At 38.0% G+C, this 14,483-nt stretch overlaps 1 protein-coding gene across 2 annotated transcripts; it reads left to right on the top strand.

Moving 5' to 3' along the window:
- Window positions 1-14,483, top strand: rcbtb2 (regulator of chromosome condensation (RCC1) and BTB (POZ) domain containing protein 2). Of its 2 annotated transcripts, XM_041994858.1 has the most exons (13): window positions 1-183; window positions 1,540-1,573; window positions 1,826-1,960; window positions 2,739-2,889; window positions 4,183-4,349; window positions 4,440-4,598; window positions 4,937-5,044; window positions 5,128-5,270; window positions 5,454-5,644; window positions 8,551-8,677; window positions 11,855-11,994; window positions 12,076-12,206; window positions 12,314-14,483. In XM_041994858.1, exons 3-13 carry the CDS (start codon window positions 1,835-1,837, stop codon window positions 12,452-12,454), a joined length of 1,584 nt encoding a protein of 527 aa, XP_041850792.1. In that variant the 5' UTR covers window positions 1-183; window positions 1,540-1,573; window positions 1,826-1,834; the 3' UTR covers window positions 12,455-14,483. The 2 variants fall into 2 exon arrangements, with proteins under 2 accessions (XP_041850792.1, XP_041850793.1); XM_041994859.1 differs by lacking the exon at window positions 1,540-1,573.

The raw sequence follows: 14,483 nt of genomic DNA on the forward strand, positions 1-14,483 counted from the left end.
GTAGGTTGAGGGTGTTTTTTTTATTAGGCGACGATGTAGTGATCAAAGCTAGCCACAAAAAGGTGCAGCCATGGCTAATAGACATGCCAGACTACCGATATGATTCCTTTAAAAAGAAAATAAGTGTTACAGTTTAATAGTTAACGACGTCGCGGACGAAACGCTGGCTAGAGCAAAGACAAGGTAACGTCAACAGTTGGAACCATCAATGGTTCCCAACAACAGGGCTCTTTACCCTAATTAGCTCAATAGTTCTGTTTGGGTAGTTCTGCTGAAGTTAGTAGTTTATGTGGATAGCAGCCAATACATCAGAAATCTCCATGTTGCTAGTTTGTGTGCTGCAAGTTTACGCAGCATGCCTAGCTTTTGCGCTGTCTGTTTGTATCTTCTTTGGCATTTGAAGTGTTGGGACATCTCATGGAAGCGGTGTGTGGGTGGGGGGGCTGGGTTCATGCAAAGTGCAGCCTTATATTATCACACATGGGGAAGCATCTGTACATTTTCCAGATGACTGAAAGCATGTCTGTATAAGGCCCTTTGAGACTTTCAAATATGTGTTTATATTTAGTTTATTTTCCAGTTTTTAGTTATTTTCCACGTTTTCACGTAACCTTGGGTTGTGATTAATCCATGTTAGAGTGTCATTATTCTGCGCCTTTAATGTGAGCAGTATATTAGACCAATTAACACAAGACACCAGCCTTACACAAGGATCCAAAAAAAAAAAAAAAAAAAACTCATAAATGTCCATTAGATAAAGAGGCTCATATAGTGGTAGAACAGTGATGATTCATCACCTTAGTGGTCAGTAGAATAATTTGCATGAATGATTAAATATTGGCACAGATATCAAGTAAAAGTTATGGTTTAGTTTTTCTGACTAATACATTAGCATACATGGCATTAGATTTCCAATTCTGTTATATCAGTGTACAAACAGAATATTACCATTGTGCAGATGGAGATGAGTAATTTTTGTTAACAAAGATAACAGAGCCATGACTTTTAAGAAATGAAAGAGGAAAACACAACATCTTGAATCCCTTATCTAGTTTTGGAGTTTTTTTTTAACTTTGATTTTGGAATCTGATGTCACACACCAAAAGTTGGTTTAATGTCCAACATTTTAACTGCTTACTATGTTTTCTACTGAGAAAAATATTCATCTTTAAAGACTAAAGTCGGTCAGAAACATGCTTGAATAGGACGTGTAATATTTCCCACTGTAATGTCATTGGTTGAAAGTATAGCAACATAAAATGAAAACACTTAAAGTGCCAATATTTCAAAACTGTACTTATGTTTACCAGTGAGTATATGTAGTATGTTGTTCTCTACCTCTGAGAGGCATCCAGTGCATAGAAATCTATTTACTTGGTCTTGTACCTAGAGAATATAAAGTACTCATTTGACTTATTAAAAAAAAAAAAAGTATGAGATGTTGTAAACTGGACCTTTGTCAATAAGCAAACAATATGTTCTGCTCACTTGGCATGCATACATGTTCTCATGCATCTAAAACCTGGGATCTGTGCCCAGATACTGTCTGTGCTGCTGGATGCTTTGAGATAAGGTAAACCTTATGCATAATTTATCCTCACACAATGTTTACTGTTAATTTTATACATTTGTTGCTACAAGCTAAGCCGTACTGCTAAATGCTTTTTTTCTTTTGTAATATTTGTGGATTGCCCTACATTAGCCCAGTTTTATTTGACATTTGTAAAAAAAAAATAATAAAAATAAATAAATTAATCATGTATATGTAACAAATTATCTAGAAAGACACTGGGCTACAGCTTGTATTTATTGCCTCTCTTCACAGCTGAGTAGTATGCTGGACGTGGGGAAGTGGCCAGTGTTTGCACTCCTTCCTCCTGAGGAGCTACGGCTTATCCGGCAGGCTTGTGTCTTTGGCAGTGCTGCAAATGAAGCTCTCTATGTCACAGTTAATGATGAGGTAACATTTGTGCTTTAAGCAAAGGTCCGTTTGTTTGAACTGAGATGTGCTGCTAGACTAGACAGACTTAATCTCCTTTCATGACAATGAGTTATTATTTCCTTTTTTGAAAGTTTATTTAAAAAATGCTTTGTGCTTATGGCTTTTTAGATATTATAAGGGGGAGTTCTCAGCACAGAGATAAGCAGATAGAATGAGGTTATCTTTAGCTATATTGGCCTAATACCTGAGCAAGCTCTATTTTTATCCCATGGAGAGGTGTCGCACATGCCTCGCCTGTCCATCCTTGCTCATTTAGTTAGTCCTTTGGCCTAAACAAGTGATGCTTTAGAGCAGGCACTTGTTTAAAAAATGTATTATATGTGGTGGATTTCACTGTTATTTACACACAAAAAAAAGAAAAGGCCTGGTCTTTGTGCATTTTTTTAAAATCGCGGATGACTTTATTTCATATAGATTTCATAATCAATAATAAGAACAGTTACTAATTTGTATAAATATTTCATATATTTCATGTATGTTATGAATTTCTATTCCTAATGTATTGCTAACATTATTGATATTGTAATAGCAAAACATATCTACTTCCTAATATTGTAAAGTGCTTTACAAGAAGGGATCCATGCTCATAAAACTACACTAATATAAGTTTAATATAAGTAAGTAATTTCACCAAATATTTATAGGGATGGTGAAATCAGTAAATGCAAGTATGTAGTGTTTATGGACCATTTCTTAGCATCAGTAGCACTTCAGCTGGGATGTTTGGTGTTTGCAGGTCTTTGCTTTAGGCACCAACTGCAGTGGCTGTTTGGGGCTTGGAGACCTTCAAAGCACTATTGAGCCACGCAGGATTGATGTCTTATGTGGAAAGAAGATTGTGTCCTTAAGCTATGGAACAGGACCTCATGTTGTTATCGCTACTGCAGGTAATCAGTTCAGAATATAACAGTTCAGAAAAGCTTTGTTTGTCCCTAAGGTGAAATTCCAGCAGCAGGCAGGGGAATGGCAGGCCATGCAAACAAGATCACACATGAAAATGAAGTTTTATGTTTCTCCATTGCTGCCCAAAGATTATATTTTAAAGTCACCAGTTTCTGGTTAAATACATCTATTAAAAGTGTTGTGTATCTTCCAGCCAAAGATGGTTTGTTGTTAGTGTTAGGATTTTATATTACAGTTTACACATTGCACACAGAAATTAACAGCCTGATATAAAGAGATAGCTCTACTTTAGTCCAGCTGCTAATTAAATCTTTTATTGATGACAAGTGATGATAATATTAAAGGTCATGGTAGGGCTGGGTATCATCACTCATTTCCTGAATCTATTCAATACACAACAGCTTATTTCGATTCGATTACAATTAAATTTGATTTGATATCAATTCATTTACAGCTGATTATGTAGCACCACCTATTTTTCTTGAATTTCAAAGACATTCTCAGAAAACCTTTTTTTAATGAAACACTGACTGCATTTACTTGAAAATCAAAATCAGTCATTTGGAAGTAATCAGATTACTGTAATAATCTGATCTGACACATTTACATGCATTTTTGAAATACAGTAACAATACAGTGTTTCCCCAGACTCAGATCCAGAAATGCTGTGATGAAGAAAAAAAAACCTGAAGACAGAAAAAACTTAAACTTTTTAAATGTCCCGATGAAAAAGTTTAATTCAGTGGAGTCGCTCTAAATATTCTTAAAGTTCAGATCTCAGATAACATGTTGATGTTAATAAAACCTACAAAGAATATTGGATCCATTTAAACCCGTAATACGACTCAGAAATTCATACAGTGACGTATATTGGACTTATTCAGCTGTGTGCGTTGCCATGACGACCGTGACCGTCCTTATTGGAGTATGATGCTTCCATCTTCACCTGCCTGAGAGAATTTAGAAAACTCTCATATTTTTGTCTGATTTTCAGCTGGTTGTTTTCAGACGTGTGCACCCTGTCGTCTGACTGAAACCTGTGTTCGCGCACAAGTGTCTGTTTGTCCCCTTTTTCTGGGGATTTATTGTATGATTCTTTCTAGAGATTTGGGACTATTCAAAACTAAATCCAATATTATTAATAATACATATGCAGCTCCCCTATGAGAGTTGCACTTAGCCTTAGTAGTGATACAGATGAACTCAACTGCTTTTTATTTAATAACACATTAACCCCTTGTGACAACATGAATAAAAATGTACCCACTGCTGTGTAGATGGTGAGGTTTTTGCCTGGGGCCACAATGGCTACAGCCAACTGGGAAATGGGACCACCAACCATGGATTGACCCCCGCCCTGGTGTCCACTAACCTCCTCAGTAAGAGAGTGACAGAAGTGGCCTGTGGCTCCCATCACACCATTGCCCTCACAGTTGAAGGAGAGGTAAATCATTCTATTCCTCTCTTGGATCCTCACTTTAGTTTGTTTCCACTCTTTATTTCTTTGGACATTGAATTTTATCTCTGTGTCCAGGTTTACGCATGGGGTTACAACAACTCTGGCCAAGTAGGTTCAGGGTCTACTGCCAATCAGCCAACACCACGTCGGGTCAGCAGCTGTCTGCAGAACAAAGTGGTGGTTAACATAGCCTGCGGTCAGCTCTGCTCTATGGCTGTTCTGGACAACGGAGAGGTACCATGGCATATTACTTTGAAAATGCTTTATAATTTATTAAGTACTTTTAGGCAATATTGGCCTTTAATTTAGGAGTGAAGGGACAGAAAAGTGTCCAGAAAGTATTGTAAGATGTCCAGTAAAAGGGCTACAAGTCAGGACTCAAACCTTGGTGCAACCATTCAGCCAGATGAGCTGCCTGGTGTCCAGAGTTTAAAGATTTTCAATCTGAGTCAGTAAAAAAAAAAAGCAGCTGAAATCAAACTCTTGTTTAATAGAATATTGTGAGCTATGCACACATGAAAAACCCTTCCACCACTAATGGGATGTTCATACTCTTCATTTGTCTTTTGTAGATTTATGGTTGGGGCTACAATTGCAATGGACAGCTAGGATTGGGCAACAATGGAAACCAACAGACCCCTTGCAGGATTGCTGCACTCCAAGGTGTCAACATAATCCAGGTAAAAACTCAAAGAACTATTTTTGAAAATCTGATTATTTCTGTAAACATTCTCTTTAAAAACACTCCTCCTTTCAAATACAGGTAGCTTGTGGATATGCACACACATTGGCGCTTACAGATGAGGGATTTGTTTATGCCTGGGGAGCCAACTCGTATGGACAGTTGGGAACGGGCAATAAAAGTAACCAAGCTCTCCCTACCCAAATAAACACAGACAAAGAGAGGTGAGTCCACCGTCTTAAGCCTGTTTTGACGTAGCAGCAGCATACAGAACTGTAAAAATAGGATTCTGGTTTTCAATGAAAATTGGATTATTTTTACATCTTTAGTAACAACATTGAGTCTATTTCATCAGAGAGCTGTGGATTAGCAGTAGCTGAAGGTCTGAATGCTGATTTCCTTGTCAGGATGGTGGAGGTGGCTGCATGTCACACCAGCCACACGTCAGCTGCCAAGACGCAGAGCGGACAGATTCTGATGTGGGGTCAGTGTCGGGGTCAGGCTGTGTCCAGCCCTCACCTCACCCATTTCAGCAGCACCGATGACGTGTTTGCCTGCTTCGCCACACCAGCTGTCACGTGGCATCTCCTCTCCGTGGGTGAGAGCACTGTGAAAAACTTCAGACAATGATCCAGATAAGAAAGTCCATTCAAGTTTATTAAAACTCATGCATGAGGAAAGAGTCACACAGTTGCCAACACTCAAGCGTCTCACTGGAGTGGGCTGGGCAGCAACAACTGATGTCTTGCTCTTGGTGTGTGTGTGTGTGTGGGGGTTCTGGCCCCCTGAAGGTGGTGCAGTCAGTGGTGGGGGGACACTATTGAGGTCGGGGTCCAGTTTGCTAAGCTCTGAAACAGGATAGACAGGGGGTGCCAGTAAATGGTGGTGGTTTGTTTATATGTAAAGATCCTTCCAGACTTTCCAACAACATCCTTAGTCTTATCTTTATTACCAGCAAGCTCATTGGCTCTAAGTTTTTATCCCTTCTATGTGCTTCCCAAGCCTCTGTGTTTTTCACATTCTTTCAGATCTTTCACACACATTTCTTTCTCAGTTTCTTCTCCCTCTGTCAACTTCTCATTAAACTTTTTCAACTCATTCAAACTTATAAAGCCGCCCACTGGAAACCCGTATTTCTGAGTCCAGAGGGCCACACACTCAACACTCTCATGGCCACGTCTCTCTCACACACAGTTCACAGTGGAACTCTGAGGAACACACAGAGGTTTGAATTTAGCACAACCAATTTCCTTACGGGCCAGTGTACAGTCTTGGAACTGGGAATGTCTTTACATAGTCTGATTGCCAGTCCCAGTCAGTTAAAGCTTTACTCTCTGATTACTTTCGGAGAATCCCTCTTTCTAATTACTCTCAGAAACTACCTGTCTCTGGTTACTCTCTGAAACCAAATCTTATCCAGTTGCTCCTGGAGATGCTGAACCTCTCTAATGAGCTCTGAGACCTCCTGTGTTTTACAGAAAATTTCTCACCAGATCAGGCCGTGTAACTTTGAGTTCATTGGATCGCAGTGATTCAGATGAAAAAGTCCTTTCAGGTTTATTAAAAACTCATGACCAGGGAGAGTTATTACCGAGTCAGCTTAATCAGCTGTGGGAAGAACTCTGGCTTACAAACAAACCTGATCTGCTCTGTGTAGTGAAGATCTATCTGCTTAGTAAAGAAAAGATTGTCATACAAACTTGATCTGCTCATGACAGAAACTCTAAACTAGTCTAAACACATGTTCTGAAGGTTGAAATATTATTTGAAATAAAAGAATAATAAATAAAATTCCTTTCACAAGGGTAACAGTTTACAACAATGAAAATATTTTTGTTGAATATTTGAAATTCTTGCCATTGTCACATCTACCCTTTGACCAGTTAGATAATTATGCAGTTTGCACATATCTGTGTGTCATAGGTGCAAATTCCTGGAAGTGGTCTAAGAAACAAACAGGAAACTCTGTTTCCTCTTCATGCCAAACAGATGTTTATATGAACTTGTCTCAAACTGAGGAGCTTTAACATAATTTGTCAGAGCTTCATTTTTTTCTGTTTCTACTACGTTTAAGTTAATGACCTCCCTCATAAAATTCTGTTAAATTACCAAAGCACTAAAATAACAGCAGTCTCATGAGTGCAGTCTTTCTTTGATTCATTCAGCTGTTGAATGGAAGAAACAAATAGTGACATTTAAGCTTGCTAGTATTGCTTTTTTATTCTGCCCCCTAGAGTCATATCTGAAGCTTTGAATGAAATACTCATAAACAAAATGTTAAAGCTTGCTCACATTGTGTGCTGTTTGTAGTCACTGAAATGTGCAGTTGTTTCAGGAATTAAAAGTAGACACTTTAGAACAGTGTTTCTCAAATGAGGGGTACACGTACCCCCTTGGGGTACTTGAAGACAATGCAGGGGTTACTTGAGAGAATATAAAATTTTTAAAAGGATGCTTTACCACAAGGAGATAGTGATTCATCGTTAGTCGGCTTGAATACTGTATCAGTGTTTTTGCAGGTCTACCTGCAGCTTATTCAGAACTCTGCTGCTCGAACCCTTTCTAAGACCAAGAAAGTGGACCACATTAGTCCAGCTGTGAGGTCTTTACACTGGCCCCCTGTCCATGAATAGACTTTAAGGTTCTGATGCTTGTATAAAGCTCTGAATGGTTTAGGACCAAAATACATCAGTGACCTCTTAACCCAGTATGAACCTGCCAGACCCCTCAGGTCATCTGGATCCAGTTTCTTATCAGTTCCCAGAGTCAGAACCAGACATGGAGAAGCTGCATTCAGCTTCTATGCTCCACATGTCTGGAACAAACTCCCAGAAAGCCTCAGATCAGCTGAAACACTCAGTTTATTTAAATCCAAGTAAAAGACTCACCTGTTCTCTGAATAGTTTTTATTTAGAAGTCCAAATCTGCATCTGGTTCTTTTAAGCTTGAAATTTTAAACTTGGATCATGTTTTAATACTGTTTTTCCCCACAGTGGAACTTTATTTCTTGCATTTTATCTGTGTTAGCTTTGCCTTTCTGTTTTTATTTATTTTATTTCTTTTAATGTTTTTTTTATTGCACTTGTTATTGCTCCCTGCTGTAATGCTTTTAATGTTTTATGTAAAGCACGTTGAATTGTCTTGTACATGAAATGTGCTATACAAATAAATTTGCCTTGCCTTGCCGTTCCTAGTGATATTTTGGCCATTAGAGCTCGTAACTCAAAAATATTGCCCACAATCACTGGCAATAAAACAAAACAAACAAAGAAAAAAGACAATGGCTTTGCGGAGTTCTGCGCTCTCTTAGTGCTCCTAGTTTATGATGATATTCTGTTGTCCTACTCTCATTCCCACAACTAGTGGCAGCAGCTGTGTTGAGTGTTTTGTTACTTGATTGAGTCTAGATGTTGTCAAGTTGAGTTTTTCCTTATACATAATTTAACTGTCATCCAGTTTAAAATGAAAACCAAAAAAAAACTCACTTTTCTTTGTTTTTGCCAGATGGTGACGACTACCTAACAGTTGCTCAGTCTCTGAAGAAAGAGTTTGACAGTCCAGAGATCTCTGACCTGAAGTTTTTGGTTGATGGGAAGTGCATCCACGTCCACAAAGCCCTGCTGAAGATCAGGTGAGGAAAACTCAAAATCCAATGTGCCAATTTTAATTATTTAGCAAATATGTAAAATGTTTTAATTAGTGCTGGGCAACGATTAAGGTCTTTAATCATGATCATTCGTATGAAATGTTTTGATTAATCGCATTGTTACATGAAAAATGTCTTTTTCCTTTGAAAGAAGGCCTACTAAATGCAGTAAATTTTGGTTTAAAAAACAATAAATCAAGGGTCTTCAACCTGCGGCTCCGGAGCTGCCAGGTGCTCTCTGAACCTTCCACAATAGCTCGTAACACATGGCTAAAAATGCTAAAGAACTAACTAATGTTTTTAAATATAGATATAATAATACATTTTTCACATTTCAAGGTTTTTAGAAAATTTTCATTTTTTTGTGGAATAATTGCATTGAACAACATAATGACACTAAAAGTACCAGTAACATATATGTATATATATATATATATATTATTTATTAAATTTTTTTTATACATTTTTCTTGTCATTAGGTTTGAAACTATGGCTTTTTTTTTTCTTTTTTTTTTATAAACAAATTTCCACAAATATCCACATCCCATAGAAGGTGATCTCTTTAGTTCATTGTTCAGATTTCTGGCCTATAACTTCTCTAACCTTTTATTCTTAGCTTAACTGATTAGCTTAACACCTCTGCACCTGCACCCTCCGCTACCGGGAGTTAAGGGGTTAACATCTTGTTTCCAGGTGTAGTGTCAGGTCTATAGATGTAAACATGTGTGGTATCCACAGAAAGTCCAGAATCTCAACTAACAGCTCAGCAAAACCATTTCTATCACCAATAAACACAGTTAAGACAACAATAATTAAAAGACTAGGTACACAAAGTCTGAAAAAAATATGTAAACACAAAATATGGCTCCACGTGTCCACCTGACGGCATGAACATGGACAAAGAACAACTCTACTGAAAGCTCACACCTCACAGATTCCAAAACTCTTAAGTTTCATCTCGCTATGAGCAAGACTTATCGAACCAGAGGCAAAAGAAGGCCCAATTTATTATTCATGTTTCTCTTACCTTTGCTGTCTTGCCTCAAAACTGATATCCACCAGGAAAAAAACACGTTTAGTTAAAAATAAATACATAAAACTACGTTTCTCTTTGTTTTTTGGGGAGCTGTTTCCTGTCCAAAAATCACTATTTTCTGCCCATTTGCATGGGTTTTGATGAACAAAGAGAACTGTTGGTTCTTTTTCTTCTTTCTTAAGTGCCAGACAGAAAACTTCTCTTTATTTTAATAAACCTGCTCTCTCCTGAGTACATCAGACGCACCGCTGCAGCAGGACCAGACATGGAGGACGAGGCATGGACCACAAGCCTCTGCATGTAGTTTCTCTGTGTTCAGAGCCAGTGAGCAAGAACTTTGGAAAAAAATAAATAAAACTGCGTTAACATGCAATAATATAATTAACAGCGTGAATAAATTAATGCGTTAATGTGCCCAGCCCTAGTTTTAATAATATGGAGATGTTTTTCTCCTGCAGTTTTCACAGACTTTCTCTACTCAACATATTTTTCTGGACAATGTGACAACGTCTGGTGACAGTGTTCTTACGTGAACATTTTCTTTACTTGTGGTCCTTTTACATCATAAAACCTGGGTTTATAAAATCTTTGCAGAAATGAAACTGTCTCCAGGTCTGTGTAGTTAGGTCAGTACCCATTTATCATCTGTTTTTTTTTTAAATCAGATTTTCCTGTATTCTTTAAAATGAGCAGACTACTTCTCCATCCTAACTTTCGTTTTGGTCACATGAAAGTATTGTTCTCATTGAGAGGTTTTGCTTCATCAAAAGTAACAAGAAGACTTGGACACTTTGCAAACCACTTTGGGACTTTTTTTTTTTTTTTAAGTAGTCTGTGACATGACTGAATTATGTCATTTTTCATTTTAGTATCATGAAATAAGAGACTGACAAAAAACTGTTAAGTCAGCTTCTATCGTAACAATAAACATATTGACTATGATAGAATCTATAAAAAAATACTATAACATATAATCATTCTGTGCTGTTTTCCTATGTTTAAACTTGATCTTCTAGACAGCGTTTCCTGTTAGACAAGGGGACGCAAAGCGTAGTCTATTGTTTTCCCGTGTTTCTTTTTATAACCACACTTGAACACACAGTATCTGCATTCCAGTCCGTTGCTCTTTTGCACTGTCAGGAGGAAGGAGCCAGGCTGTCTGCACTGTCACCCTTCGTGCACATGCTCACACAAATATGTAAGAGTGCAAAACCTACGCTTTGGCTAGAACTCATGCAAATGACACATTGAAGATGCTTCAGAGAATGGGGACTCTTTGTTCCACTGTGTCTGGAGAAGAAATTATAGAGATAATGTTTGGAGTCAATACAGATAGCAATGAGAGGGATAAGAAGGGGCAATAAAATGTAATCAGTGTGTCTAAAGCAGAGGCCCAGGAGGACGAAATATGGAGAAAAAACACAGTGTGCTATAGTTTTTGGCTGGATGCTTTTATTTTGCCTCAGGATGTGCATAATGTCCTTGAAATTTAATGTTGAGTTAGATAATTTTCTGAATTAGTATTCTTAGGCTACAAAGAAAGTAGTTTTTTTTCTCTCTCTCTCTCGAAACAATCATGTTTTCTACTATATATTCATGTCCGGAAATATTTCAACTCTGACTCAGCATGACTTTAGCTAAATGTGGAAAATATATTTAAAACATTTTGAAAAAATGAATGAATATGTGCTTGAAGTGCTCATTTTCAGCTTTGATGGTTATTAGCATCCAAACCAAAGGAGGGAATTGCAGCTGTTTAGTATGTAGAAACTCATTTACTACTTCTAAGTGGAATCAGATGAGTGAGGAATCCATGGACATCATCAAAGAAGTTGTTTCCTCCTTTTTGTAATGCTCTTCTAGTACAATTTAGGGGTTTTTCCTTATAATGGAAACAGTGACAATACGTCACTACTATTGAATGTTTTACATTTTCAGCCCAAATTCATTATTTATTGTAACTTGACAAAAAAAGTGTCTTTGTCCAATAATCCCTGGTCTTAACTGTATGCACTGTATTATACAGTTTAATTAGTTTCATCAAGCCAAGATGAGCAGTCCTATTTATTTAACTTGTAACAGGTAAAGACGTCCTTATTCATTGGTGTTTTTTTCTGCCTCTCCAGGTGTGAGCATTTCCGTGCATTGCTGAATGAAACGGATGAAGATGCCATAGAAATCCACCAGTTCTCATACCTGGTGTACAGAGCTTTCCTAGAGTATCTCTACACAGACAGTATTAACTTGCCACCAGAGGATGCTATTGGTAAGCGTCAGTGTGGACCAGCATCCTTCACAGCCTCAGAGAGCCAGTAAACTTCAACTGTGTGTATTCTTGTGTGTGCAGGGCTGTTAGACCTGGCCACATTCTACCGAGAGACGAGGCTAAAGAGATTGTGTCAGGAAACGATCAAGAGGGGCATTTCTGAAGAAAATGCCATCACTCTGCTCTCTGCTGCTGTCAAGTACGAGGCAAGGGTAAGCTCAGCCCCTGAGACATAGTCAGACACCGTGGTGGTGGGAACTGCACAGTAGCTAGTCGATTATACTCTTCAGCACTTATCAGATAGCCCTCTTCATTTTAGGACCTGGAGGACTTCTGCTTCAAGTTTTGTGTCAACCACCTAACAGCTGTCACGCAGACCCAGGCCTTTGCAGACATGGATCATGACCTGCTCAAGAACTTCATTAGTAAAGCCAGTCGCTACGGGGCCTTCAAAAACTGACTCAAGTGCCCCTGTAGTGACTGATTCAAGACCATGTGGTTTAATCCCGCAGAGGAGGACCAACCAAAGTAAACACTCGCCAGTCAGTTCTTTAAAGACTTGTCGGGGGGGGTGTAAATACTGAAGATACAAATGGTTTACAGTTTCACCTGCTAACTGATGCACCTGTGTTACCCCTTTAAACCTTGTGCAAATACAGGGGAGTGAGTTTGAGATATTGGGTTACAAGCTTGATCCAGTCACAAACACTGCAGAGGCTGAACAGGAAGATGTGCCACAGTAGTTGTCAGTCTGTTGTTTTTCTATTAGCTAGCTTAGCTGAGTCTGAGTCAGCCTACTTTGATGAGTCAACAGGATACCAGAAACCGCTTTACACTCACCTAAATACTTCAAAACAGAAGGTGTTAGCAGCTTCTATGACTCTTCCACAGAAATTGCTAAGAGTTCATTACGTCTGATTGGAAGAGATTGGAAGTGATCAACAAGTCTGTTGTAAAATAAATATTTACTTAGTGCTGTTTTTGTTTATTTGGTAGCTGGTAGCCTGTTACAGATTTCTGTTTATACTTTTTCTGATCTGCACAAATATCAGGAGGCTTTGTTAAACACTAACAGAAAAAGAAATGTCATCACATGGTTCGTGTGTTAGAGTGGCCAATGCTCTTATTGTTTACAACCCTATAAGTTTATGTAGCACATTGCAGCCTAGCACACAGCGATGCAGAGTCATCCTGCTTGACTTTATGGTAAATTGATTACTAGTGTGTGAAATTAAACACCTAAAACCACAAAAAAGTGACCCCATTGATTTGTTTCTCTGGCATAACTTCCGTATTTGGATGCCTTGATTGTCCAGATTTCTAGACTAAAGAGTTTTTAATGAGGTGAAACATCTAACTAGCTTTTTGTCCATTAAATTGCAAGAAGTACATATATAAATATGACAACTTTGATGATGAACTGTGAGTTTGTTTCTTATTAATCGGCATATCTGGCAGTCTCACATTTAAGTCATGTTAATGTCACTTTGTTGTTGTTACTCATCAGCTGTTGAATATGCAAACCAAACCTGTGGTTACTCTGGTATTTGTGTTGATGAACATTTGAATTGATTGGAAGAGGTGCGGCTGATTTCACCCATTTTTTTTTTTACATTTTCGAGACACAAGAATGTACTTTTAGATGTGTTCAGATTAAGACTGTCTCAACTCTCCACGTTTCCTGTCAGTAAGGATATAACTATAGATGCAGTGGATTTTCACTTCTGCTTCCTTGTATTTTTTTTTTTTACTTTTTTGCTTTTTGTTGTAAACTTGGCAGCAAATGTTTTTTAATAAGAATTTCTTTGGCTCCCCTGAAAGCACGTTGTGGTAATGTAATAGTGCTGGCTTAGTTTACATGCCTACACACTGCATTTATTCCTCAAATAAAATCACAAAGTATTTAGATCTTGACCCACTAAATCAGTCCAAATGTAACACAAAGCTTCATTATTACTTTAACAAGCCAATTAATACATTTTGATAGTCACTAAAAAAAATGAGTGTGTTGTTATTTTGTATGGAAAAAAAGGTGTGAGCTGCTCCCTGGCACAGATTGTAACATTTGACAACATTATGTAAATGTATTTGTTCCATCAGGGGGCACTATGTTCTACATTTTCACACCACCTTCTCATTTACTGGGGTTTTGCCAGAATAGTAAGATAACAGTTCACCTCTTCATGTGCTGAGTGAAAATCAGACATCTGAAACAAGCAGTGACAGGTTTAAAAATTGCCGGATTTAATGTGGTGTTGTGCAATCTATTCAGGAAGTGGTAGAAATAACTGCTACTGTACATTCGTGTGAAGCAATCTGGCTCAGATGTGCATTGCTGAGATGTTGCATGCAGTTTCGTTTCTTTCCCCAAGAGCGACCATTTTAACACATGCCTGTGTGTCCCGAGGTGCACATGTAGCATCTTATATTCCAGTCAGACTTCAGATTTCTGAATGTATCAAATTAAAATGTTGTTTGCCGAGACTGTT

This window comes from Melanotaenia boesemani, chromosome 9 (assembly GCF_017639745.1).
Source record: "Melanotaenia boesemani isolate fMelBoe1 chromosome 9, fMelBoe1.pri, whole genome shotgun sequence".
Classification (NCBI taxonomy): Eukaryota; Metazoa; Chordata; class Actinopteri; order Atheriniformes; family Melanotaeniidae; genus Melanotaenia; species Melanotaenia boesemani.